Source organism: Cyprinus carpio, chromosome A5 (genome assembly GCF_018340385.1).
Source record: "Cyprinus carpio isolate SPL01 chromosome A5, ASM1834038v1, whole genome shotgun sequence".
Lineage (NCBI taxonomy): Eukaryota > Metazoa > Chordata > Actinopteri > Cypriniformes > Cyprinidae > Cyprinus > Cyprinus carpio.
This window is the reverse complement of record NC_056576.1, coordinates 4,221,355-4,246,703: the sequence shown is the minus strand read 5'-3', so window position 1 is coordinate 4,246,703 and position 25,349 is coordinate 4,221,355. Positions and strand designations below refer to the sequence as shown.

The window sequence follows — 25,349 nt, the reverse complement described above, 5'->3', positions numbered from 1 at the left end:
GGCCAATCAGAGCAGACTGCGCTTGTCAGAAGGAGGGACTTTGTAGAAGGGAGGCGTGGCATAGAGGACCTACAATAATGTACCGTTTTTGAAAAATAATGTGTTTTTTGAACATTAAAGCATGTCAACATATTCTGTTACACCAAATACACAAAATAATGAACTTTAAAAAGCATCAAATGAAGCGCAGCGCTGTGAGGAGGACTGATTCCGCACGGCTGGCGGATGCACTGGTACACACTTTTGGAGTGTTTGCTTTTTGCAGTTTCGGCTTGTGCTGCATGTGCTAATATACACTTTGGCCATCGGTCCATTACTCGACCGGCCTTCCAGTGACCAGCACATGACTGATTCTATAATTGCAGATAGCCTACATTTGGTGTCCGAAGTCATTATTTTTTTCTGCTTTTTTCAAATGGTTACATTTTTAATTATTTTAATACTGTGTTACTCTTTGTTATTAATTATAAGATGTTACAGTCCATAACAATATAATATTTTTTGCTAAAAAGTGTCTTAAATAGCTAAAAAAAAATCACTATTTCTTGTTGTCCGAATTAGTCAGTGCTTTTTTTCCATCATGTATTAAAATATTTGAATGTGCTTTTCTTTTGGTAATATTTCATTTATTTTATTTATAAAAGCCCTAAAAAGTCATTTACCCAATTCTACAATTGCATCAACAAAAAAAAAAAAACTTTTTCTTATAAAAATGTGTGTCAGTAAATCTTGCATCAACTCTGTTACCGTACCAAACTTTGCCATAAAATGAGTGGAATTATCTCCCGCACAACTGTGTAAGATACAGGAAATGATGTCAGTTCCCCTCACTGTTAAGATCTGAAGCACTGAAAAGTCTATGTGCTCTCTCTAAGAAAATATTTTAATCTAAAAAGTTATTTTATAAAGTCTCAAATCTGTTACCACGATATCAAAAGGAAAACAGATTTTTTCATTGATCACACATTGTCTTATTTAAAAGTATTTTAATCATGATTTCAGCAGTGCCATGTGCTCTTAGCATTTATGCTAGGAAGTGGAGTTTTGTCAAAAAATAAAATAATGGTCAATTCTGTTACCGTCAAACTCTGTTACCGAGACAGAGTAACAATGCTGACAGTGCAGTAACAGAACTGACAGTCCATCAGACAATTCTGTCAATTCTGTTACTTTACAATTCTGTTGCTTAAAGGGTCAACTCTGTTTATGAACTATTTTCACAAAAAAAAAAACTATAAAAATACATTATTGATTTATTTTTGCATCCTTATAATATTTCAACAACATTTCTTTTTTAACTGGATATTGTATACAATAGATTTTAAGATTAAAAATATTTGCTTCAAGTGGACAGTTCTGTTTAATTTTTAAGGTATGCAGGTGAAATATTATCTCAGTTTCAAGTGATGGAATGCAAGGACTGTTTGTCTAATGAAACAAGAAGGATTTTTCCTGTTATGATTTATTGTTATTTCTATACATTGGCTGATTTGTCCGTAACAGAGTTGACAATCAATACCATAAAGACATCAGTTTTGTTTTTTTGTTTTTTTCATTTAAAGTAAAAAAAAAAAAAAAAAAAAGGAAGTAACTTGTGTTTGGCAAGCACTGAATTATTAAAATTAAATACATTTTCAATAAGATACTGAAAAGTGAAAAGTTTTTTTTTTTTTTTTTGCTATGCCAAATGTATCTCCAATTATAGAATCACTATGCATGTGAGTAGGCTAATTCAGGAAAATATAAAACGATGGGAAGTGCTTTTCATCTGAAAATCAGAAGTTTACAACTTACAGCACAGCAAGATTACGACATATTAATTGTGTGATAAGATGGGAGGCAGTAAAAGTAAAACGATAACAACAATTCAACACTTCCTATACTTCCTGACAGAATTGTCCTCATTTTATAACAATAATTTCCCTGACACGCCAGAACAAAAATAGCCCTACTGTAGGAATCATTATTCAGGATTTCACCACGAATAAAGTTTGAATAAGATGTCCTGAGTTTGGGCAGGACTTACATTTTTTGCCATATACAGTTGGATTGGAAGTTTATGTAAACTATAAATTGATTATGATAGAAAAAAAAATATCTTCCTACTTATAGTATGCATTATCCTTAATTTAACTTACAATATACTCAAAATATCATACACATAGGTGAGGAGGTTTTGTCATTGTAGTGGCATTTATCAGATCTGACCATAAAAATGACCTTTAGATAGATAGCTAAATAAAAATAAACATATATAAAAAAATAGATAGACAGATAGATAGATAGTCTTAGTACTTAGGAATAATGAGCATATTTAATACAGCATAACGTAGCATGGGTGTGATGTGATGCTCTCGTTATTGAGGAATCTGATGGGCGGGGCCAGCGGACTCCATCCTGTCCATTGATAGATATATTACTATATAAGAGACGATCACAGTCTGAAAGGGTCACATTTGGTCGAGTGTCATTGGTGGAGTCACCGGACTTTGACGATGCGGTGTGTGCTCTCAGCTGTTCTTCTGCCTCTGATTCTGCGCTCATGCACCGGTGCAGGTGAGTCCAGCACCTTCATATCTACTCGATGCTGCTGCTGCTGCGACGCTGCTTAATGCATCACACATGCGTTCAGATTCAGTCTCATTCACATCTCTGCAAATCTACAGGGTTTGCAGTGAGTTGCAGGTGACATCAATTGATCAAACATCAATACGGACATCTCGCACTGATCAGATTCAACTTAATGAATGACCTCAGATCTATATCAGATGTATTAATGTGCATCATTTAAAGGTGAACAGACTGGCTCTTATGTAAAACTCCCGATTAGTATTACTAATGTACATATATTTGCAAACAGTAATTTTTTTTTTAGTTCAAAAAGCTGATGAGTTTTTTATGCGCAAAACTCTCATGTAATTTCAGTAAAAATTCAATAAAGTCTCAAGCTTTTCAAAAGTAGCTACGCAATGGGAAAATGCATGATGCTTTTTAAACGTTTTTTCGTCTTATATTTTTTTACAGTTTTGACTATATTCACAGCTCGCAATTTTATTCAGAACACGAAATAAAACTGACCCATTCATTAAAACGCAAGACACATTTTTGTTTTTTATGAATATTATGTGTCTTGTTGTAAACCGCACATATAATGTTAGCTTACCTAGGCAGACTGTCAAGAGTTATTAATCAATGCATTTAGAAAATCATTCAGTGTCATCTGACGCACGAATCTCGAACACCCTAAAAAAGTCCATCAGAGAGAGAAAAAAATATTCAAATCAATCCTGCGCACTGAAGGAAGGAGCATCTTTCTTTCTGCTCAAGGACACTCGTTCCGTTCCTGTTCTTATGTAGGACGAGCTCCTAAAATCCAGAAGAGTTTGCCAGCTCTGGAGCTGCACCTGCTTTCAGGATAATTACACGAGGACTTTCTATAGACACGTTCTGTGCGTGATCTGTTCAAGTTCGTCACGTGCTGCCGAATTCGTCCTTTGGCGCCCTTTGCACACTAAACCAGACGTCAAGGACCTTTCAAAACGCTAGGTTTTTGTGATATAGCATGTAGATCAACACTAAAGGGATAAATAATTACAGTATTTGGTTTTGAGAAGCAAGGTTCTCAAGCACCTACCTACAAAAAAAGAAGAACGTGATTTCTGTTTCTATTTACTGCTAGATAAAAATAAGCGAGTTGAATTTGTCATGTTTTGTTGTTATTTGTATAGGTATAAAAGACAATAAAGGGATAAATATTTACAGTATTTATGATTCGATTTTCAGATGCAAAGTACTCTTTGTTGTTGCTATGGTTACCACGATCTCTATTTATGAGTTCTAAACTTGTCCTGATTTGTGGTTACTGAAATGTTTGAAAAGCTAGTTAAAACTTACAAAAATAGTAAATTTTTGGGACAGCTAAATTAACAATAAAATGCTAAAAAAAATTCAGTATTTATGCCTTTTTTTACGTAAATTGGCCGAGTAGCGCATTTGAAAAGCTTGTTGAAATGTACAAAAATAATAAACAACCTACATTTTGAAGCTTAAAAGATTAACTCCAGCATTGCCAAAACTTATTTACACAGTGAATTCGCACTTAAAAACATTACGAAATATCAAAGCAAGTGTCAGTTATTGTAAATAATCGACATAAATGATATCTTAAATACATTAAAACACAATCTCCTGCTTTGATGTTTGACCTCCTGTTCTCTAGGATCTAAGACACTGACACGTTTTTTGTAAATCTGCTTTGAAATGACGTGTTTTGTTGAAAAGTGCTATACAAATAATAATGACTTGACAAAAGGAAGTTTGTTCGCTTTGAAGTGCTAAAACAATAGCTGGAGTGTTGAAAATGAGGACAGTCGGTACTCAGTGGCTGTGTTTGATGATACAATGTGATTAAAAAACCTAAAAAAAAAACAACATTAAAAAAAAAATATTGTAAAAATTGATTAATATCATTTCTATGTAATGCAATGACATTCTGACATTTTAAAGTGTGACTTAAGTGTCCAAATACACTTCCTAGGGCAGCCATATGTCAATAAAAGGCTTTATATCTCCATACAAGAGCCAGTTTAGATACACGAACAGGTGTTTAGTTCTGTATAGCCCTTACCAAAAAGTAGTATACTTCAAGTTTATTTTATTAAGTATACTTAAGTAAAGTTCAAGTATATTTAAGTATACTTTATGTAGCAAGTATACAAATATCAGTGTTCTAGTAGTATACTTGTACGTGTACTGTTTCAATACTCCTTGGGACTAAATTGGCCCACTTTCTAGTATATAAAAGTATACTTTTAAGTATACTTTAAGTATAACAGTAGCAATCTTTGAGTACACAACTAGTTTACCTCTATGTTTGTAGTTTGTGTTGCAATTATACTAAAAGTGAATTTATAATCATACTTTTGTACACTTTGAAGTATACTACTCAGTAAACTACTAGTTTAGTAGTTTCAATGTCCCATATTTAGGTTTACATCAATTTGTATACTACTATTTAGGTTTTAATTTGTATATGAATATCTGAACATACAAAACATCCAAAGAAAGAAAGAACAGGTTATCTGCTTGTAAACAAAAACATTTTTTCTAGCTTCATGCATTCTTTTTTTAAACATTTTACTGTGGGCAAGTTTCATAAAAAAATAAAGAAATAACAGACTAACATTTTAAACAAAAAGCTGAAAAAAAAAAAAAAAAAAGAGTATGAATTGGATTCAGAATGATAATCAAAACGTAGATGGAGTCGATCAACACCCCAAAGATTGACGGTTATTATTACCTCTTCATCGGTCGACATTTTATTCCATAACGTTACAGTTTTGATGCTGTTTCATGTCAGATGATCGTGTTAGATTACATGTGTAAGTATCTGTTGTTTCTTTTTCACTTGTGTTTTTTTGAAAATTCTGTACAGAAGATGTGTACTAGCGCCCTCTAACGTATAACAATGAAAACACGGATTCTAGGAGCACAAGTATAGCTCAAATATATTTAGACTTTTTTTAAGTATAAGTCAAGTATACTTAAATGTCATTATGAGGAGTGCATAAAGCCCATTTCTGAGAAGTGCATAAAAAGTAAACTAAAAGCATACTTTCCTATTTTTAGTTTAAAAGAAGTATACTAATAGCACACGTGAATAAACTTCTTTTTCGTAGAGGAGAGCATACAAACAAACTATCCGTCAGCTATTTGTAATGCAGTTAAAAGGGTTAAAGAAAGCTCTGCAGCTTCACTGTGCTCTTGATCAACACACTTACTGTATCACGGCTTCAGTCTCTCTGGAGTAACCTGAGGTGGAGTGAACTGTAAATGACTTTTAATTAAAGCATCTGCTAAATGGCAGCTAACTAAATTAAAGGTCAATAAATGTCAATATGGTTTATAGATGGCACCTTAAGTGGTACAAATGAAGCCAGTGGGAATATTTACATGCTGAAGAACTGCATAGTGACATGCTGAAATACTGGCGCAACCTAAGAAAGAAAGAAAGAAAATGTACAGGATGCAATGCTGCAAACCTTGCCACCTACGTAGACAGCGCCTTCTTAGTGCAGCTTCTTTACCCAAATGACTGATTTGAAACTTCTTGTTGTGACGTGATGTCGAGAGTTATGTCTGTTATGTATGGTAACCCTCATTCCCTGAAGGAGGGAATAGAGACGTCACGTCCCGTCGCCACAGTTGCTGTACCACCGCTGAGCGGCCGGGTCACTGGCTCGGCTCCTCAGCGAAAACCTGGTATGCCTTGCACCTGCTGCCTTCTTACACTCACGCTGTGATCAGCTGCAGCTGGATGCAATAATTGCATACCAATGTGCATTGGCTTGTTTAGTTTACACTCAAAGTAGATTGGTCTATCAAAGTGATATTCCAATTTGTCAGTCACCGACGTGATGTCTCCATTCCCTCTTTCACAAAGTTTTAAAAATTACATTAAAAATAAGTTGAAATAATGTAGGCTGACAGCTTCATCGAAAGCAAATTCCATAAATTAACAACCTCGGATCTAAAAGTAAGGTTATAAGTTATTGTTAAAAATCCATTTCCCATTTTTTATTTACATTTTTTTCTATTTACTTTACTATTTTTATTGATTGTAACCTTTTATTTAATATCTTCTAAGACAGCAAAAATCTTTAATCTTGATAATAAAAAAAAAAAAATAAAATAAAAAAAAATAATAAAAATAATAAAAAAAAAAATTAAAAAAAAAAAAAAAAACAATAAAACATTAAAAAATAATTACTTATTTATTTAATCTTCTATTTAATATTGTCTAAGGCTGTCCATTTCTGTGTGGCTGTTGTTGAGAATAGAAATAAATAAAAAGGAGAATAAAAGATTACATAATAATTACAAACTAAAAATAATTTATTTATTTAGATTTACCCTTTTATTTAATATCTTCTAAGGCAGTCTGTTTCTGCTTGGTAGTTCTTGAGAATTAAAAAAATAAAAAGAAGAAATAAAAACTAAAGAGAATAAAATAAAAAAAGAGAAAAATAATAAAACATTTATTTATTTATTTAACCTTTTATTTAATATCTTCTAAGGCAGTCTGTTTCTAGATGGTAGTTCTTGAGAATAATAAAAAAAGAATACAAAATAAAAAGAATAAAATGTAAAAAATAAATAAATAAATGAAAGCATGAAAAAAAAACATGTATTGATATATTCATACATACAAACATTTATTCATTTTTATTGATTGATTGGCTGAACCTTTTTGTTCAATATCTTCTTATTCAGTCTATTCCCAGTGGGCTGGGAGGGACTGAAACTGTCTTTGTACAAAAAATAGCATGTTCTTAAAAATAAAACAATTATTTAAAAAAATCTACTTACCCACGGAGAAAATGAATGGAGTTTTATATCTGGAATCGACTGTTGCACTTATTATGGTCATCCTAAGATGCTTCTGTGAGGGAAATAACATCATGTGCATTCTGGGTAAAGGCAGCACACAGTGGGAGATGATAAACAGGTTCTGTGTGAGAAAGGATGGCCGGTTCACACGTCCCGCTGACCACCTCGCGTTCCTGGCTTTGTGCTCCACATGATGACTCATGGGGAGAAACTGGGGTTTTCTTCTGGCTCTGGAGACGGCAGGTCTGCGTCAGGTGGAGCAAGGATGCTTTGGCTTTCGTGCCGTTCTTTGTGGGGCTGATTATCATGTGCCCACAGAAGGAAACGGCATCGCTGACAAGGTTTAAAGACCAGCCCGCGGTGGCACTTCCTCTGCAAAACGTTCACTTCCACCGGCTGGCCTTCCATCTGTGGGACTGAACTTAGAAATAACAAAACCAGGCAACCCGACCCATTCGTTTCAATGGCGTGCATGTTTTTCATAAATATTGGATTTCAGAGATAGGGTCAAAATATTTGTGAGGTGGAGACATGCGTCTCCATTGTGAAATATTAATAAAATAAGAGTCGTCTGTGTGAGATAGCGGAGACAGACAGAGCACCGGACCCTCGACTCGTGTCTGTCCAGCTAGCGAACAATAGAAACGCAATTCCTGTGTATTAGAGGTATTTGAATAGCAGAGAATAACAGATTAAGACGTAGAAACAATAATCAATACTTTATTTATCAAAAAAAAAAAAGTAAAAAAATCGAAGAAGAGTTTAATAAACATCAAATGATAAATCTGATTGACGCTGAAGTCACTAAAAACAAGTTTTGTGCCAAAGCCGTGAACTATTAAGCCTGATGAGGTCAATCCAAGTGTAAACAATGAAAAACTAATGCACTTCCATGAAGATGATCAAACTAATCATTTAAAGGGAGGAAATTTGACTGTACTCAAAAAAAAAGAAGCCTGAAATGAACATAAAAAAATATATAAATATATAAAAAAACATCACTAAGGTGGAAAAAGGATCTCCCCCTTGTGTTAGTATTTTGCTGAAGCACCTTTTGCTTTAATTACAGCATTTAGCCTGCTGGGATTTGTCCTCTACTTCTTTGCAGAACTTGTTAAGTTCAGTTCAATGTGATGGCACTCTTCTTTGCAGAACTTGTTAAGTTCAGTTCAATGTGATGGTGAGCGTTTGTCATTCCACAGATTTTCAGTGGAATTTAAGTCTGGACTCTGACGAGGTCATGCAAGGACTGTGTGCTCAGTTCTGCTGTGTGCTTTGGGTCACTGTAATGTTGGAAGGTAAACCTTCTTCTCATTGACATCTTTCTGGCAGAGGACAGCAGATTTTCCTCAAGAATTTGAGTGCTTCAGTCCCTGCTGCAGAGAAACACCCCAGAAAAGGACATTACACCTCCACGCTTTACTGGAGGAATGCTGTTATTTGGATGCTGAGCTGGATTGGATTTCCACCAGACATATCGCTTGGTGTTGAGGCCAAATAATTCAGTTATAGTCTCATCTGCCTCAGAATATTCAAGGTGTGTTTTGGCAGAGCTCAGTTATGACTGCATGTGGTCTTTCTTGAGGAGTGAGTTTTTTCCATTCAAGCCACATTTGTGGAGAATCTGTGATACTGTTGTCACATGCACACAATGATCACTCTTTGTCATAAACTCCTGCAGCTGCTTCAGAGTTGCTGTCTGTCTCTCGGTCTCCTCTCTGAGCAGTTTCCTCCAGATCTTTCATCAGTTTGGAGCGAAGTCCTGATGCAGGGAGGGTCTGTGTTGCACCAAATACCTTCCACTTCTTAATAATAGACGTCACTGTGCTTCTAGGCATTGATAAAGCCTTTGAAATGTTTTTGTCTCCATCTCCTAATTTGTGCTTGTCCACATCTTCATCCCGGAGATCTTTTGACAGTGTCTTGCCACTCGTAGTTGATTGTTTGCTTCAGTTGCACTACCAAGGACTGAAATGCTCCAGGGAAGCTCTGTTCATGCTGAGCTGATTGAAATTAACACAGCTGATCACAGTCGAAAGTCAAATGGCTTTGTGTGCCTTTGAGAAGGTGATTAGATACACCTGAATTTTAGGAGGGGGTGATCCTTTTTTATTATATGTTGGTGTTATATCTTTCACTTGGATGTTATAAGATGCACTTGTTTGTGAAAACAATTAAATATATTATTAGGTTAAACAGCTGGACAAAACAAAAATCTGTTTGTTGTGAAAACAATTAAATATATTATTAGGTTAAAAAGTACTAGCGTGGTTAAAATATGACTAGCCGTGGAACAAGCAATATTGAGTTAGTTACAATGTATGAGGTTGGAACAAACTGTATTTATTGATGATTTAAAACCCATTCAGTTTATTAATATTTTTATTGAAATCTATCTGACTAGTTTCATTTATGCAAGATTGACAAATGTGCATCACATTAAATTTATTCGTTTATGTTAAAACCGCGTAATGCAAATGCATGGAAATTTCATGTGCAATTCAAATACATTAATCGTATTGTTTTATTTTGATGATTTTTAAAATTATTATTTTTATTGATTTTATAAAAAATTTGAGGCACAAATTCTCAGAATTTTTTTTTTCTAAAATATATATAAAAATCTCAGATAAATATATAAAAAGAGATGGTAAAAACAAGACATTTAAATTATTTTATTTTAGGCAGAATTAATTGTTTTTAATCTATATAAATCATCACAGTGTTTAATGGATGTGAACATGCAAATGGGTTGATATTCTGATTAAAAATGGATATTTAAAAATAAAATGTTTTTATTGCATACTCAGAGTCAAATCTATTAAATATGATCATTATCTAGTCCATTATATCAGTAATAAGTTACTGAAACACACAAATCACATGCAGAAGGAAGTGTTTTGTTAGTTTTTAACACACAGAAACTTAGTCATTCTTTCCTTTAATGAAATGTTTTATCATTAGTGTCAAAAACAAGATAATATGAGCTCATTCTGACAAAGAGGGCAAAGAAAGCTCATAAAATCAATTTATGAATGAATAACGTCTTTGCAGAAGAGAAATATCACTTGCATTAGAAATGACCTTCCTCAATTGTCTGACGTGTATTTTAACCTCACTTTCTCTTTAAAGAGGTTCGGCCAACTTCCAAAGTCATTTTAAAACTCAGCAATGTCTCAAATGTGCAGAAACATCTGCAGCTGAACTCATACATTTCTCATAAATTGATCTTATATGTGCTCCACGTTCATTTTACCGCTCTGTCTGTAGTCTTACTGTGTAACAATAACTGACTCATCCTCCAAAGTAATTTTAGGAGAAACATCTAAGACTCATGCAATGCAAAACAAGCAAGAACCAAGTGCAGTTTCCAAGCAAAAACATTTGTGTCATCAGTGACATTTCTCTTTAATTCCTAAAACAACAGGATCTCGTTGTGAAGGAAAAGGAGATGCAATGAAAACTAAACATAACCAAGAAACATCAACATAATTTACAATTAGACTGAGAGACTTCAAAACATCCCGTTACTACTTCTGTTTAGAATATGAAGAGAGTTTTGTCATTATCAACAATTCTCATAACAAATCGATATAGTCTGAGCTCATTGCGAGCGGCAGGGAGGGGTTTTCCTGCTGGACGAGTCAATAGAATGAAGTCATTAGAATTAATAACTTGTTTAATACATTATCGGTCAAAAGTTTGGAATGATTACATTGTTTTATGTTTTTGAAAGAAGTCTCTTCTGCGCACCAAGGGTGAATTTATTTGATAAAAAATACAGTAAAATTCTGAAATATTATTGCAATTTTAAAAAACTGTTTTCTGTGTGAATCTATTGTACATTGAAATTTATTTCTGTGATGCGCAGCTGAATTTTCAGCATCATTACTCCAGTCTTCAGTGTCACATGATCTTCAGAAATCATTCTAATATGCTGATTTGGTGTTTAATTACCATCAGTTATTTGTGGTGTTCAGTTAATACATAGAATATGTGTTTCTTATCATTATCAGTGTTGAAAATAGAAATATTTTGTTACATTATAAAAGTAATTACTGTCAATTTTTTTTTTTTTTTAAATTCTGAATAAAAGTATGCATTTGTTTTTTATTTTTCCTACATCAAACTCTTGAATGGAAGTCTGTCACTGTTTCCACATAAATATGAAGCAGCACAACTGTTTTCAACATTGATAATAATCAGAAATGTTTCTTGAGCAGCAAATCAGTATATTAGAATGATTTCTGAAGATCATGTGACACTGAAGACTGGAGTAATGATGCTGAAAATACAGCTGCGCATCACTGGAATAAATGACAGTTTACAATATATTCACATAGAAAACAGTCCTTTTAAATTGGAAAAAATTTTCACAGTTTTACTGCATTTTTAATCAAATAACTTCAGCTTTGGTGAGCAGAAAAGACTTTTTGCAAAAACATTTAAACATCTTAATTATTCCAAACTTTTGACTGGTAGTGTATTATGCCTAGAAGATCTAGTATGATTATTGATTAACAAAAGATGCATAAAATTGCTGAATATCAAGCTTTAAATGCAAAATTATCTAAATAAAGCATTTCAGTTTCCTAACTCGTCTTTTATTCTCTTACAGATTGGTGCTACCAGACACAAGTGAGCTGTCCATCCCCCTGTAAAGGTACGTTGAGCCTCTATGTGCTGTTTCTGTCTCTTAATGCGTCACTCTTGACCCGTCACTCGTTTACAGTATCTAAACTAAATCTAACGCAACTTCTCCATGTTGTTCTAGGACCAGACCGATGGAGTGAAGTCAATTTAGACTGTGGGAAGAACAGACAGTCACCAATCAACATAGTGACAAAGAAAACCAAGCTGGACGAGCGACTGACGCCTTTCAAATTCACCGGCTACCAGACCTTATTCGAAAGCACCATGAAGAACAATGGCCACTCAGGTAAAACTGCAAACTGGACAAGAACAGCAGCTGAAGACAAAAACTAAACTAATCTACTCTGACGTAGAGCGTGTAGCTTGAAATGTCTCTTTTGTTATGCTTTGCTGAGCTCATTAAATGTTTTTGATTGAGCAACTAATATAGTTTGTTTCTTCATCAGGTTTGTAGAAATGTAACACTGCATCAGTGTCTCATCAGTGGATGCTCTGCAGTGAATGGGTGCCGTCAGAATGAGAGTCCAAACACAGCTGATAAAAACATCACAATAATCCACAAGTAACCCACACCAAGACAAAAGATGAAACAAATCCAGCATTAAGACGTTTTTTTAACTAAAATACGAATCTGTATTCCATAAAACTAAAACAAGAGAAAAAAATTCATAATATTTCCCTTGCAAACTCTGCAGATGTCTGGTGTGAATCAGGAGAGAAATCTGCACAGATCAAGCAGCGTTTAAACAGCTCTAAACTAAAATGTAGCTGGATTTTGATAATGTGGATTACTTGTGGATTATTCTGATGTTTTTATCAGCTGTTTGGACTCTCATTCTGACGGCACCCATTCACTGCAGAGCATCCATTGCTGAGACACTGATGCAATGCTACATTTTTCCAAATCTGATGAAGAAACAAACTGGTCTGTGTGATGCTGGACTATAATGTTGTGTTTTCCATCTCAGTTAAGGTCAGTATACCCATCACAGCCACGGTGTCTGGAGGAAACCTGGGAGAAACATACAAGGCCGTGCAGTTTCACCTCCACTGGGGCACCAACGGGGGTCCTGGATCTGAACACACCATCGATGGAGAGCAGTATCCTATGGAGGTGCGACCAACACCATATCAGTGTTTTTAGAGGTGGAAAGTAACGAATGACATTTACTCGCGTCACTGTAATTGAGTAGCTTTTTTGCGTACTTCTACTTTTTACAAGTAATAATCAAAAACTTTAATTTTACTTAAACTAAAATATATTTTGTATGAAGTATTGTACTTCAAAAAAAATGAAAATAAAAAAAAGACAGCAAACCAACCTGGTGCTAAAATCACAAGAAAGATGCAGATGGACAGACAGGCGTTATGGTGCAGCCCCAGCAAAAAAAAAAACCCAATACTACTCTGAAGAAAACTAAAACGAAATAAACTAAACCAACACCATGGTCATATTTATGCTGTATTATGCAGTGTAGCCTAAGCTGTGTTTGCCTAGGGAGACCAAACTAGCAGATTATAAAATCTCGACATCAACCCTTCGCAAGCATGTAGAGGTAAGGTTAATACTTGCATTGTTGCATTGGTGGTTAAAATGAAGCTTTGACAGTTTAGCAAAAGGTTTTGCACAAAGTAGCCAAAAAGACAGTGGTGCAGGGTGTGCGATCTGCGATAGTATCGTAATTGTTGTTTTAACGATATGCGATTTGACATTAACAGTATTTTCCCAAAAACCAAACAAAACACTCCTACAGAGTGCCGTGAAGTCTAGTAGATTAGACTAGTGTGCACGCGCATTTAGAGTGCGTTCTTTCACTGCCTGATTCAGTCTGTTAAAATGCAGTTATGCATTATTTTTGCATGTGTAACTGCAGGTTAAATGCATTCATATCCTGCATTAAAGAGGTCATATGATGCAATTTAAATTTTTCCTTTCTCTTTAAAGTGTGTTACAAGCTCTTGGTGCATAAAGAAGATCTGTGAAGTCTCAAATCCAAAGAGATATTCATTATAAAAGTTAACACTTGTCCACGCCCCCCTGAAACGGCTCGTTCTAACACGCCCCCACATCTCTACGTCACTATGTTGGAAGATTTGCATAACGCCGCCCAGATGTTTACGCAAAGAAAGAAGGCGTACCAGCATCAGCACCCCTTTAAACAGTGTTTAAATACATCTAAATGCCACTTCAGATGCAGCTTCTCTGCATTGAAAAGATGAATTTTGTTGATACTGATTTAGTTTTCCTGGTAACAGCCCAAATGTGTTATTATTATAAATAACTGATTCCTTCAACTAGTCTGAGATTAATAGGCCTATCCCAGGGGTGTCAAACTCAGTTCCTGGAGGGGTGCAGCCCTGCAGAGTTTAGTTCCAACCCTGCTCCAACACACCTACCATGTAGTTTTCAAATAAGCCTAAATGATTGGATTAGCTGGATCAGATGTGTTTAATTAGGGTTATATCTAAACTGTGCAGGGCTATTTCCCTCCAGGAACTGAGTTTGACACCCTTGGTCCCATTTTTGTAAACGAGCTACTTTTTACTTTTACTTGAGTAGATTTTTAGACTGCTACTTTTACTTGTACTTAAGTAAAATCTCATTCATGCAATGGTACTTTTACTTGAGAAGAATATTTTCGTACTCTTTCCATCTCTGAATGTTTTGCACCAGTCAATCCAACACGTTTCTTACTAATTTTGTGCACCTAACTCCAAAAACTGTCTGTTTTGCTCGAGTTCGTCACACTTTCTCACAAAATATGATGCATTTTGCAGCAATTTTGTTTTGACAACCATTTGTAAGGTGAAGTCGTCTTGTATTCTCCCTCAATCAGCAGAAAAACACCACAAACACGTGATTCCTGTCTGGATCTGAGCCACATTACAACTCTTTGATCAATTCTCAGCCCACATGCGTGGCATTATTTTATGCCTAGTCCTGATATCAAGGTTAGAATTATTGTCAGTGATAGAAGATATGTCTTTGGTTGGTTTATTACATCCAAACAGTGACAGAAAATAGCTTATTTTTCTTATTTCGTAAAGTTATTTGACATAAAATCCCCGTTTGCACCTAACTCATCTGATAACTGAATGCTGGAGTTTGTTTTTGGATGAGCGAGGAGATTTTATTTGAAATCCTCCCGAACAACATTTGTTGATGTAGAGGCTTTCTGACCCCAAGACTTAACTATTCTCTGTGATTCTCCAGCTGTGATCCTCGGAGAGCCTTTAGCCCCTAAAACTCTCCTCTTCAGTATGCATTAGGACAATAGAGACACACACCCTCTTCAAGGCAGATTTGTAATATCTTTAGAGTAACTGTAACTTCTTAACCTCTTAAGACCCGAGAAAAAAGTTTTAGGAAAATTTTTTTTTTTCCATGTCTTTACATTGTTTAGAGCATTACAAATAATGTAAGTTAAAAAAAAAAATTCATAAGTTAGAGGACATCGGGACCAATTTAGGCAAAAACAACTGATTTTTTAAATCACCAATACATTTTTAGTTTTCAAGATTATTATTATTTTTTTTACCAAACTTTGTATAAAGATGATTCTCAACTATGTTATAACAGAATGATTCAATATATAATTTTTCTTTCTGCAAAATGTGTGTAAAATGGCCATAAACAGGTTTTCTCATTATATACAATGCATCTATAAACTAAATCTAATTTGCATATTAATGTTTTTTTGGGGCAACATGTAATGAAAAAAGAAGTGTAATAATTAGAGAAATAATTGACAAGATTTTCATAATAATATATTATGTATATATTATATTGATAATAATATTTCATAGAATATTGAAATATAATTTCTTTCCCTCATCATTTATTACTCCCAAAAAAATTCATAAAAATAACATTCCATCACCCCCGTCCTCATAATATGACAACAATTAAAAAAACAACCTCCTTTTTAACAAAAAAAAATAATTGCTTTGAAGCCCAATAACGTTTTTTAAAAATCGAATTTAAAAAGATTTACAGATTTAAATGATAATTACAAAATATTATCATATTTCTATAAGAGTGTCACTAAATTAATTTCAGATATTTTTGAAGACCAAGGAAAGGGAGTGGCCACGGTGAAACATCCAATCATTTGGTATCTCTAAAAAAAAGCTCTGTACAGGACATCCAGACTTAAAACTGTGGCATGTACAGTCTCAGAGAAATTAACAAAAATATAACGTCCTCATATAGGCCGCAGGGTCTTAAAGGGATACTCCACCCCAAAATGAAAATTTAGTCATTAATCACTTACCCCCATGACGTTCCAAACCCGTAAAAGCTTCATTCGTCTTCGGAACACAATTTAAGATATTTTGGATGAAAACCGGGAGGCTTGTGACTGTCCCATAGACTGCCAAATAAATAACAGTGTCAAGGTCCATAAAAGGTATGAAAGACATCGTCAGAATACTCCATCTGCCATCAGTGATTCAACCGTAACGTTATAAAGCGACGAGAATACTTTTTATAAAAGAAAAAAAAAAAAATAACTACATTAAACAACAAAACAATAACACCACAATATGCTTATTATCCTCTTCATCATCATCTCAACAACAAGTACACACTTTCTACACATATATAATTTACCTTTGATTTGAAAGAAAACAGCACATCCTTGTGCCACGGAGGACACAGAAGAACATACACAGCATACGTGATCTAATTTAATTGTTGAATAAAGTCATTATTTTTGTTTTCTTTGCTTACAAAAAGTATTCCCGTCGCTTCATATAACCCAGATTGCACGTCTGATTGCAGATGGAGTATTCTGACGACGACTTTCATACTTTCCTGGATCTTGACACTGTTATTTATTTGGCAGTCTATGGGACAGTCACAAGCCTCCCGGTTTTCATCCAAAATATCTTTTATGGGTTTGGAACGACATGAGGGTAAGTGATTCATGACTAAATTTTCATTTTGGGGTGGAGTATCCCTTTAAGAGGTTAATTATTGCCCTGATGGTGGAAACGGGGATCTTAAAGTCACCTTCTATATTGTGAAGCTCAACAGTCTTGTTCTGCTCATCAGAACTACATTCTTTGATTTTTCTCTTTGTGATGGATGATCCTGGCTGGGGGAATGATCTTCCCACCCTTATCCAGAATTCTGAATTCCTGGCAATTTTCAAGTGACAGCTGAAAACTCATCTCTTTCGAAACTACTTGGCTTCATCGAAGGAAAAAAAAAATATTTCTCTTTATTTATTCCTTCTCTTTCTAGCTTGTACTTATGCCTAAAACTTGGTATTACAAACACTTCCTGTGTCTGTTTGCCTCTTTAAGAAGAATCACTTTATGTGTCCACCAATTGTAAGTCGCTTTGGATAAAAGCATCTGCAAAATGACTAAATGTAAATGATTGAGCATTTTGTCAAGTCACCTTTATTTATATAGCGCTTTATACAAAACAGATTGTGTCAAAGCAACTGAACAACATTAATTAGAAAAACAGTGTGTCAATAATGCAAAGTGACAGTTAAAGCAGTTCATCATTGAATGTCATCATTGTGTTCCTCAAATTTATAATCCTGTGGAACAGGAAGTCATGACTGAAGAATTTCATGCTCCTAGTCACCACGGTGTGCTAAAAAATGTAAATATGAATGGGAATATACTTTAATCTGAAGAATTTCTAGGGGTGCCAATAATTGTGGCCAACATGCATTGGAGAAAAACATTACATAATGTGAGTTTCCCCCCACTTTCCACTGTTTTAATTCAATGAAAGTTTAGAATTTCTTTAAATCAAAGATCAAAAGGAAAAACAATGCATATTTATTTTCACAGCTGTCTTTGCTCATATTTACTAAAGGTGCCAATATTAGTGAAGGGCACTGTATATATTCTCATTTTTATTTTTTTGGAAAAAAAAAAAACCTTTATGTAATAAATAATGTAATTTATGTAATAAATGTATATATATATATATATATATATATATATTATATATATATAATATATATATTATATATAACACATTGACTTTTATTATTATTTTTTGCAAATAAACAAATATAAGAATATGTATTATTATGTATATTACTCTCTCACCAGCTGCATATTGTGCACATGAAACAAAGATACAACAGACTTGAAGACGCACTCAGAGATCCTTCTGGAGTCGCGGTGCTGGGATTCTTCTACGAGGTGTGAAACACTCGCTCTTTAAAATCAGGAAATATGAGTTTGTTCGGTTTGCTCAGAGATGATTTTTGAATTTGTATATTGAAAAGTCAACATTGCTTCTAACTTTCAGGTGTCAAGCAGCGCAAACAAAAAGTACGATCTCTTCACACAGGGCCTGCGCAGCATCCAGAATACAAGTAAGAAAACCACCTCAATCTGAGCAACATCTCTGCAATAATTCAGGAATATTCCACATGTGACACGCTGTCGATCAACACAGACAATCATTTTGACTTGGTTTGAATATGTGCATTTGTATATTTTAAACATCTATGCATGGTGCTCTGATTCTTTTACTCTATTTAAATCCCAGTGAATGCATTGTCATATATCCTGAAATATCACTTTAAGAGTGAAGTGTGTCATGTATTCAATGTTCAACTAGTTTGCATCATGTCAGTTTAATGTTCAGAGTCTCCGCAGTTTGACTTCCTGAAGAGTGAAACACTGACGCTTTCATAACATTGATCTGTTTGTTTGAGCAATATGACATGCCAGATTATGACTCAACCAATGACGCAAGCTTGAGGGACAATAGGACTATCTGTAAACAACAGTTATCTTTATTTTTCATTATTTTGTTCCGCTTGGTGCTGTTAGTAGCAAAGAAATTGCACACTTTTAATATGCACACATTGATTTTAATTATAAAAACATATTTGCCATTGCAAAACATCTAGGGAGAAATGAATTAAAATTTATTTTAATTAACAAAAAAATTGCAATCTACATGGAAACTTAATAAATATTTTTAGAGTTTTCAAATAAAGCTAAATATAATTATTACAGATTAATACTAACCATTAAAGGAAATGTATGCACTTCTAGAAATATTTAAAAGTACACTATCGTTTAAAAGCAAGATTCTTTTGTTTTTGAAAGAATGAAATAAAGGCTTTTATTCAGCAAGGATGCATTAAAAACACACAAAAAACAAAAATATAGTTACAAAATCAAAAAAAAACTCTTCTCTTTTACTTACTATTCAACAAACAAACAATAAAAAAAAAAATAATGTCACGGTTTCCACAAAAATATAGGGCAGCACAAGTGTTTTTAACATTGATAATAATCAGAAATGTTTCTTGAGCAGCAAATCAGCATATTAGAATGATTTCTGAAGATCATGTGACCCTGAAAGACTTTCATAATTAATCACAAAATACAGCTGCGCATCACAGAAATAAATTACTTTTTAACAAATATTCACATAGAAAACAATACTTTTAAATAGCAAAAATATTTAACATTTTTTGCTATATTTTTGATCAAATAAATGCAGTGTAGATGAGCAGAAGAGACATTCTTCAACAAATTTGTTTCCCTGAACACACATTCATGCACTCACATCACACGACTGTCTGAACGACTCTTTTTCACTTGTGCAGATGGAAACACGACGCTTAGTAAGATCTCTCTGAATCAGCTCATTCTGTCGGAAGCCAACATGACTAACTATTACCGGTATGACGGCTCGCTGACCACACCGGGCTGCACGGAGGCTGTGGTGTGGACGGTGTTTGAAAACCCCATTCCCCTCGACGGAGAACAGGTACGACTGAAGCTGCCTTTACCATTATCTTAAATACAGAAAACTGTAGTCGTATTTAAACTCAGAGATCATTTTGATTCCAGAGTTTCTGAGTTGAACGGTCCATAAACTTTAAACATGATGGAGGAGCGGTGGTTTTATTTGTTATCCCCACCGCATCTACATTGCTATCTCTTGCCGTTATAGTCATGTTTGTTTATGTATATAAATAACCATTTTATGCACATTTCATGTATGAAAACAGCATTTATTTGACCGAAACTTCAGAATCTAGATAGTATAATGAATTATACAATAGTGCGGGGGATGTTTACGGAAGATGATTAGGGCCAAGCAATAATAAAAGAAAAAACCATCTCGAGATTAAAGTTGTTAAATTTCGCGAAAAAAAAACTAGTTAAATTTAAAGAAAAAAGTCGAGATAAAATGTTGAAATTAAAATTAAATTTTGAGAATAAAGTCGTTATGTTTTGAGAAAAAACTCGTAAAATTTTGAGAAAAAAAGTCGAAATAAAATTTTGAGAATAAACTCATTAAATTCAGATTAAAAAGTTGTTAAATTGCGAGAAAAAAAACTTGTTAAATTTCGAGAAAAAAAGTTGAGAATAAACACTCTCGTGTCTTGTTCATTTCATCTTGTTGGATGCCGTTAATTAACGTCTTCAGTGGGTGGTTTGGACAGTAATGCATTGGGGATTAGCGACTGATACGATCGACCGGGTTCGAGTCCATCTTTTGCTAGTTTAAATTAGTTTAAATCACTGTGACATCTATGGTTTGTATCGGAGAGCTCAGCTTCAATCCTAAACGCTTCTCACAGTGCTGTTCAGTGGTCGCCTGATCGAGACCTGCGAGTAAACGCATTTATTCTGAGCTCACGCTGCGCTGTCTTTAGGCAGAGCTAATAATGATCTGTGCAGTGCGCTTAACAGGAGTAGCACTCTTCAACTTTTTGTGTGCTAAAGAAATGACAGCACATATAAGTTATCAAATTGTTGTCACTCACGTTTTACTGATACATCCTTGTGTTGACATTGTGAAATTGCATGATTTGTAAATTATGATTGGCGGGCCACATACAATAGCCTAAATTTCAATGGACAAGCTGCGGGCCGTTTGAAATTCATCCACCACTGAATAACACTATCCAACGAGATGAAATGCACAGGAAAGAGTGTTTATTCTCAACATTTTATTTAGACTTTTTTTGTCGAAATTTAACAATTTTTTTCTCGAAATGTAACAACTTTTTTCTCGTAATTTAACGAGTTTATTCTCACTATTTTATTTTGACTTTTTTCTCAAAATGTAATAAATTTTTTCTCAAAATTGAACACGTTTTTTCTTGTAATTTAACAAGTTTAATCGCAACATTTTATTTCAACTTTTTTCTCAAAATGTAACAACATTCTCCTAATAAAACAACTATAATAACAACAACATATTACAACCAACTTTTTTCTCAAAATTTAACATATTTCTCGTAATTTAACGAGTTTAATCTCAACATTTTATTTAGACTTTTTTCTTGAAATTTAACGAGTTTTTTCTCGTAATTTAACGAGTTTATTCTCACTATTTTATTTTGACTTTTTTTCTCAAAATGTAATAAATTTTTTCTCAAAATTGAACACGTTTTTTCTTGTAATTTAACAAGTTTAATCGCAACATTTTATTTCAACTTTTTTCTCAAAATGTAACATTTTTCTCGTAATTTAACGAGTTTAATCTCAACATTTTATTTTGACTTTTTTTCTCGAAATGTAACAAGTTTTTTCGTAAAAATTTTACGACTTTAATCTCGAGATGTTTTTATTTTTTTATTATTGCGTGGCCCTAATCCTCTTCCATAGATACGGAAGAGGATTAGGGCCAAGCAAAAATAAAAAAAAATAAAACCATCTCGAGATTAAAGTCATTATATTGCGAGATTAAACTCATTAAATTTCGAGAAAAAAAGTCGAAATACAATCTTGAGAATAAACTCATTAAATATCGAGAATAAAGTCGTTGTGTTAGCGAGAAAAACTCCATTAAATTTCGGAAAAAAAGTCGCGATTAAATTTCGAGAAAAAAAAAAGTCGTTGTGTACGAGAATCTTGAATTTCGAGAAAAAAACTCGAAATACAAATCTCGAGAATAAAGTCGTTGTGTCGAGAATAAAGCGCGTTGTAGCGAGAAAAAACTCGTTAAATTTCGAGAAAAAAAGTCGAAATACAATCTCGAGAATAAACTCATTACATTACACACCATTAATGGCAATGCCGTACGGTTTTAATTTATCATAGCTGTCCAAGTGCAGAGTGCATTTGGGTGAAGCCAGCGATAACCTTGCATGTTGGACAAAAGCGAGTAGCCGACATCGCGCAAATTGGACTGATTTTTTCTTCTAAAAAGACCTAGCCGCTTGCAAATTCTCTTTAAAGTTCGTGTGCTAATTATTATTGTGTCATAATTAGTTAAAGTTGATAGTATTTCTTTTTTACTGAAAGAAAGATATAGCTTGACTAAGTGATCCAACTCTGCCATGTCCTCTATAGGCTATGGCAAATGAACACTGATCGAATGCTTTTCTCTAACATTTCATTTCGACTTTTTTTTCTCGAAACACAACGACTTTATTCTCGAAATTTAATGAGTTTATTCTCAAGATTGTCTTTCGACTTTTTTTCTCGAAATTTAAGGAGTTTTTTCTCGAAACACAACGACTTTATTCTCGAAATTTAATGAGTTTTTTCTCAAGGCTGTATTTCGACTTTTTTTTTTCTTGAAATTTAACGAGTTTAATCTTGCAATATAATGACTTTAATCTCGAGATAGTTTTATTTTTTTATTATTGCTTGGCCCTAATCCTCTTCCGTACATAGATGTTTATATATATTTATTTATTATTTTTTTATAATATACTATTAAGAAGTTTAAATTAATACTTTTATATTTCTCCATCATTTTTTATTTGATTGTCATATACAATAGTGTTATTGTAGTATCACTGAAATACTATTAAAATTTTATTAATATATAGAATTACATTTTATTTTTTTATTTTCCACTTTTTACATTTTTATTTTGGTTAATGTTTTAGTTATTATTTATAGTTTTTATTACTTTTCATTTCAGTTTTAGTTTAGTTATTTTAGTTTAAGTAAATGGTTAATGTTTTAGTTACTATTTATAGTTTTTATTACTTTTCATTTCAGTTTTAGTTTAGTTATTTTAGTTTAAGTAAATGAAAATGAGAAAAGTTGCCTTGGCAACAAGCCAAAATAAAATTGTTTACGTTTTTTATATAAAACAATTGTTTTGTTTTATGGTTTTAGTTTCAGTTTGCTACAATAACCCAGATATATAAACAATATTTTTTAATTAATAGCAATATATATATATATATATTGCATAATCGTGGGTAATGTACAGTTTTCAAAAGGAATTCCACCAATTCTTTAAAAAATAAGTTGAAATAAATGACAGCGACGACAAAAGAATATACCATCGGATAATAACCTTGGAGCTCATAGTAGGTGTGTTTCAAAAGGTTTGTAAGTTATCTTTAAAAATTGCGAAAATGAATGGTATTTTTACTCCAGGAACTGACTGTTGGTTCTATTACGACTTCAGAAGTAAGCACTTAAAGGGCCAGCTGACCCAAAAAAATTAACTTCCTGTCATCATTTTGAAACTTTATGATAAACCTCTGATTATTTTGTGTCTTCAAACAGCTTCAGGCTTTTTCCAACCTGAAGTTCTCTGATGGGAAACAAATGGTGGGAACGTTCAGACCCGTTCAGCCACGTAACGGACGAGTGGTTTACCGGTCCAGCGGCGTAGCGGTCGTCGCCAGCGCTGTCCTGATTCTGGTCTCCATCAGTGCAGCGTTAGGCCTGTCCCGTATGAACTAGAGTGAGACCGACCCGTTACCGGCACACAAGCAACACAATGAGTTCTCAGCCAATCAACGGACCAACAGAAGAAAACCACACACAGGCTGTTTCTACAGGACACTAGAGTAGTTAGTGTAGAAATCTGACGACAGCAGTCGACTGCATGACTACTAGATGTGAGTTCGTAGCTATCAATAGGAGCTGGACTAAAGCCACTCGGACCCTCTGTGAAGGTCTGACGGGGAATAAATGCATGACCTTTATCCGTTATAGACATCTGCCAAAACACACACACACACACACACACACACACACACAGGCTATATTTACAAAGCCTTTGATGTGCTGGAGATGTGCATTACTAACACACACAACAATGATCAGTACTCTACTGGTGAAAGGTCACAGAGGTCAAGGGTGAAAGGTCACAGAGCCATGAGAACAGATCAGAGAGAAACCCAGCTATAGCAAACACACAAATACATTTACATTAATTCTGTTGACGCTTTTCATAGTGTGTTCCACAGTTGAGTTTAAAAGAAACAAACTCGCTTCAAATGAACCAAAAGAGGAATCGAGTCAATTATTTGAGAACTGACTGAGAAATTAATTTTATGTGTATATGCTGTATATGCATATATATATAAATTTCATACAGTTTATTAGTATATATATATATATATATATATATTATATATATATATATATATATATATATATAATTATTTATTTATATGTATGCATATATAAAAAAAATTATTTAATTAATTTATATGTATGGATACATATTTATAAATAATTTCATACAGAATTTATGCATGCATATATATATATATATATATCAGATACACAAATAATGTTAAAAAATGACAAAACAAAGCATAAATGAGTACATCCCCACTGAATAAATATAAAATATGTATTTTCTTAATGATCACTCATATAATTCATGGAAATATGGCAAAATTGAAACATATTAAACATGTACTTAATAAAAACAACAAAATATATGCCAATATTTTCTGTAAGATATGTAAATTAGCCAATTTTATTTAAATGAAGGATTGCAGAAATGAGCACACATGCAATTTAATTGAGCAAATGTATAATATTCTAGTACTTAGTATGTCCTCCAGAACTTAAAGTATACTGCTCTGACCCTTCTTGCACTGAGTGTACAAGTTCATATCACATCTGTCCTGTTGCACTCCTGGACGACCTCCTTTAATGCTCTGGTGTTTAATGGGGAGTGTTGCTCAGCTGGTTTCTACAGAATTCCCCACAGCTGCCCAAGAGTGTTAAGATTGAGTCAAAAACATTTCCACTGAAGGATTTTCACCTCGGGAGAATGAATATCTTCCTTGTCATGCTGAAAAAATGCCCAACGATGCTGGGAATGAGGGGATGGTAGCATCTTCTGCTTCAAATTTTTATTTTACACAGTAGTGTGTGAATTCATGCCAGCACTGATAAAGCACAGCTCCCTCGCACCTTCAGCACTCACTCATCGCTGTATAAAAGCTTTACTACCACTGAACGTCACTGTGGGGACCAAGCACTTCTCACTGTACTCCTCCTCTAGAAACACCAGAACATTCTGGATGCTTTTGGATCCGAAATGATTGACTTGGTCTCTTGAGACCAGAGTATGGATTCCCAGA

The 25,349-nt window shown here is 33.8% G+C and overlaps 1 protein-coding gene across 1 annotated transcript; it reads left to right on the top strand.

Annotated features, from left to right (window-relative positions):
* The first annotated feature begins 2,403 nt into the window (after positions 1 to 2,403).
* LOC109070570 (carbonic anhydrase 4-like) lies at positions 2,404 to 24,376 on the top strand. The gene is made up of 8 exons (XM_042757284.1): positions 2,404 to 2,556; positions 12,008 to 12,052; positions 12,164 to 12,328; positions 13,011 to 13,156; positions 18,124 to 18,216; positions 18,326 to 18,392; positions 19,644 to 19,807; positions 23,527 to 24,376. The coding sequence occupies exons 1-8, from the start codon at positions 2,496 to 2,498 to the stop codon at positions 23,704 to 23,706; spliced, it is 921 nt and encodes a 306-aa protein (XP_042613218.1). The 5' UTR covers positions 2,404 to 2,495; the 3' UTR covers positions 23,707 to 24,376.
* The last annotated feature ends 973 nt before the right edge of the window (positions 24,377 to 25,349 follow it).

What these genes read in the sequence shown, in the direction of transcription:
- LOC109070570 (XM_042757284.1), top strand. Translation starts at nt 2,496, where the DNA reads ATGCGGTGTGTGCTCTCAGCTGTTCTTCTGCCTCTGATTCTGCGCTCA. An exon ending in GAGAGCAGTATCCTATGGAG is followed by an intron (nt 13,157 to 18,123) that starts GTGCGACCAACA and finishes CTCTCTCACCAG; the next exon opens with CTGCATATTGTGCACATGAA. An exon ending in TGCTGGGATTCTTCTACGAG is followed by an intron (nt 18,217 to 18,325) that starts GTGTGAAACACT and finishes TCTAACTTTCAG; the next exon opens with GTGTCAAGCAGCGCAAACAA.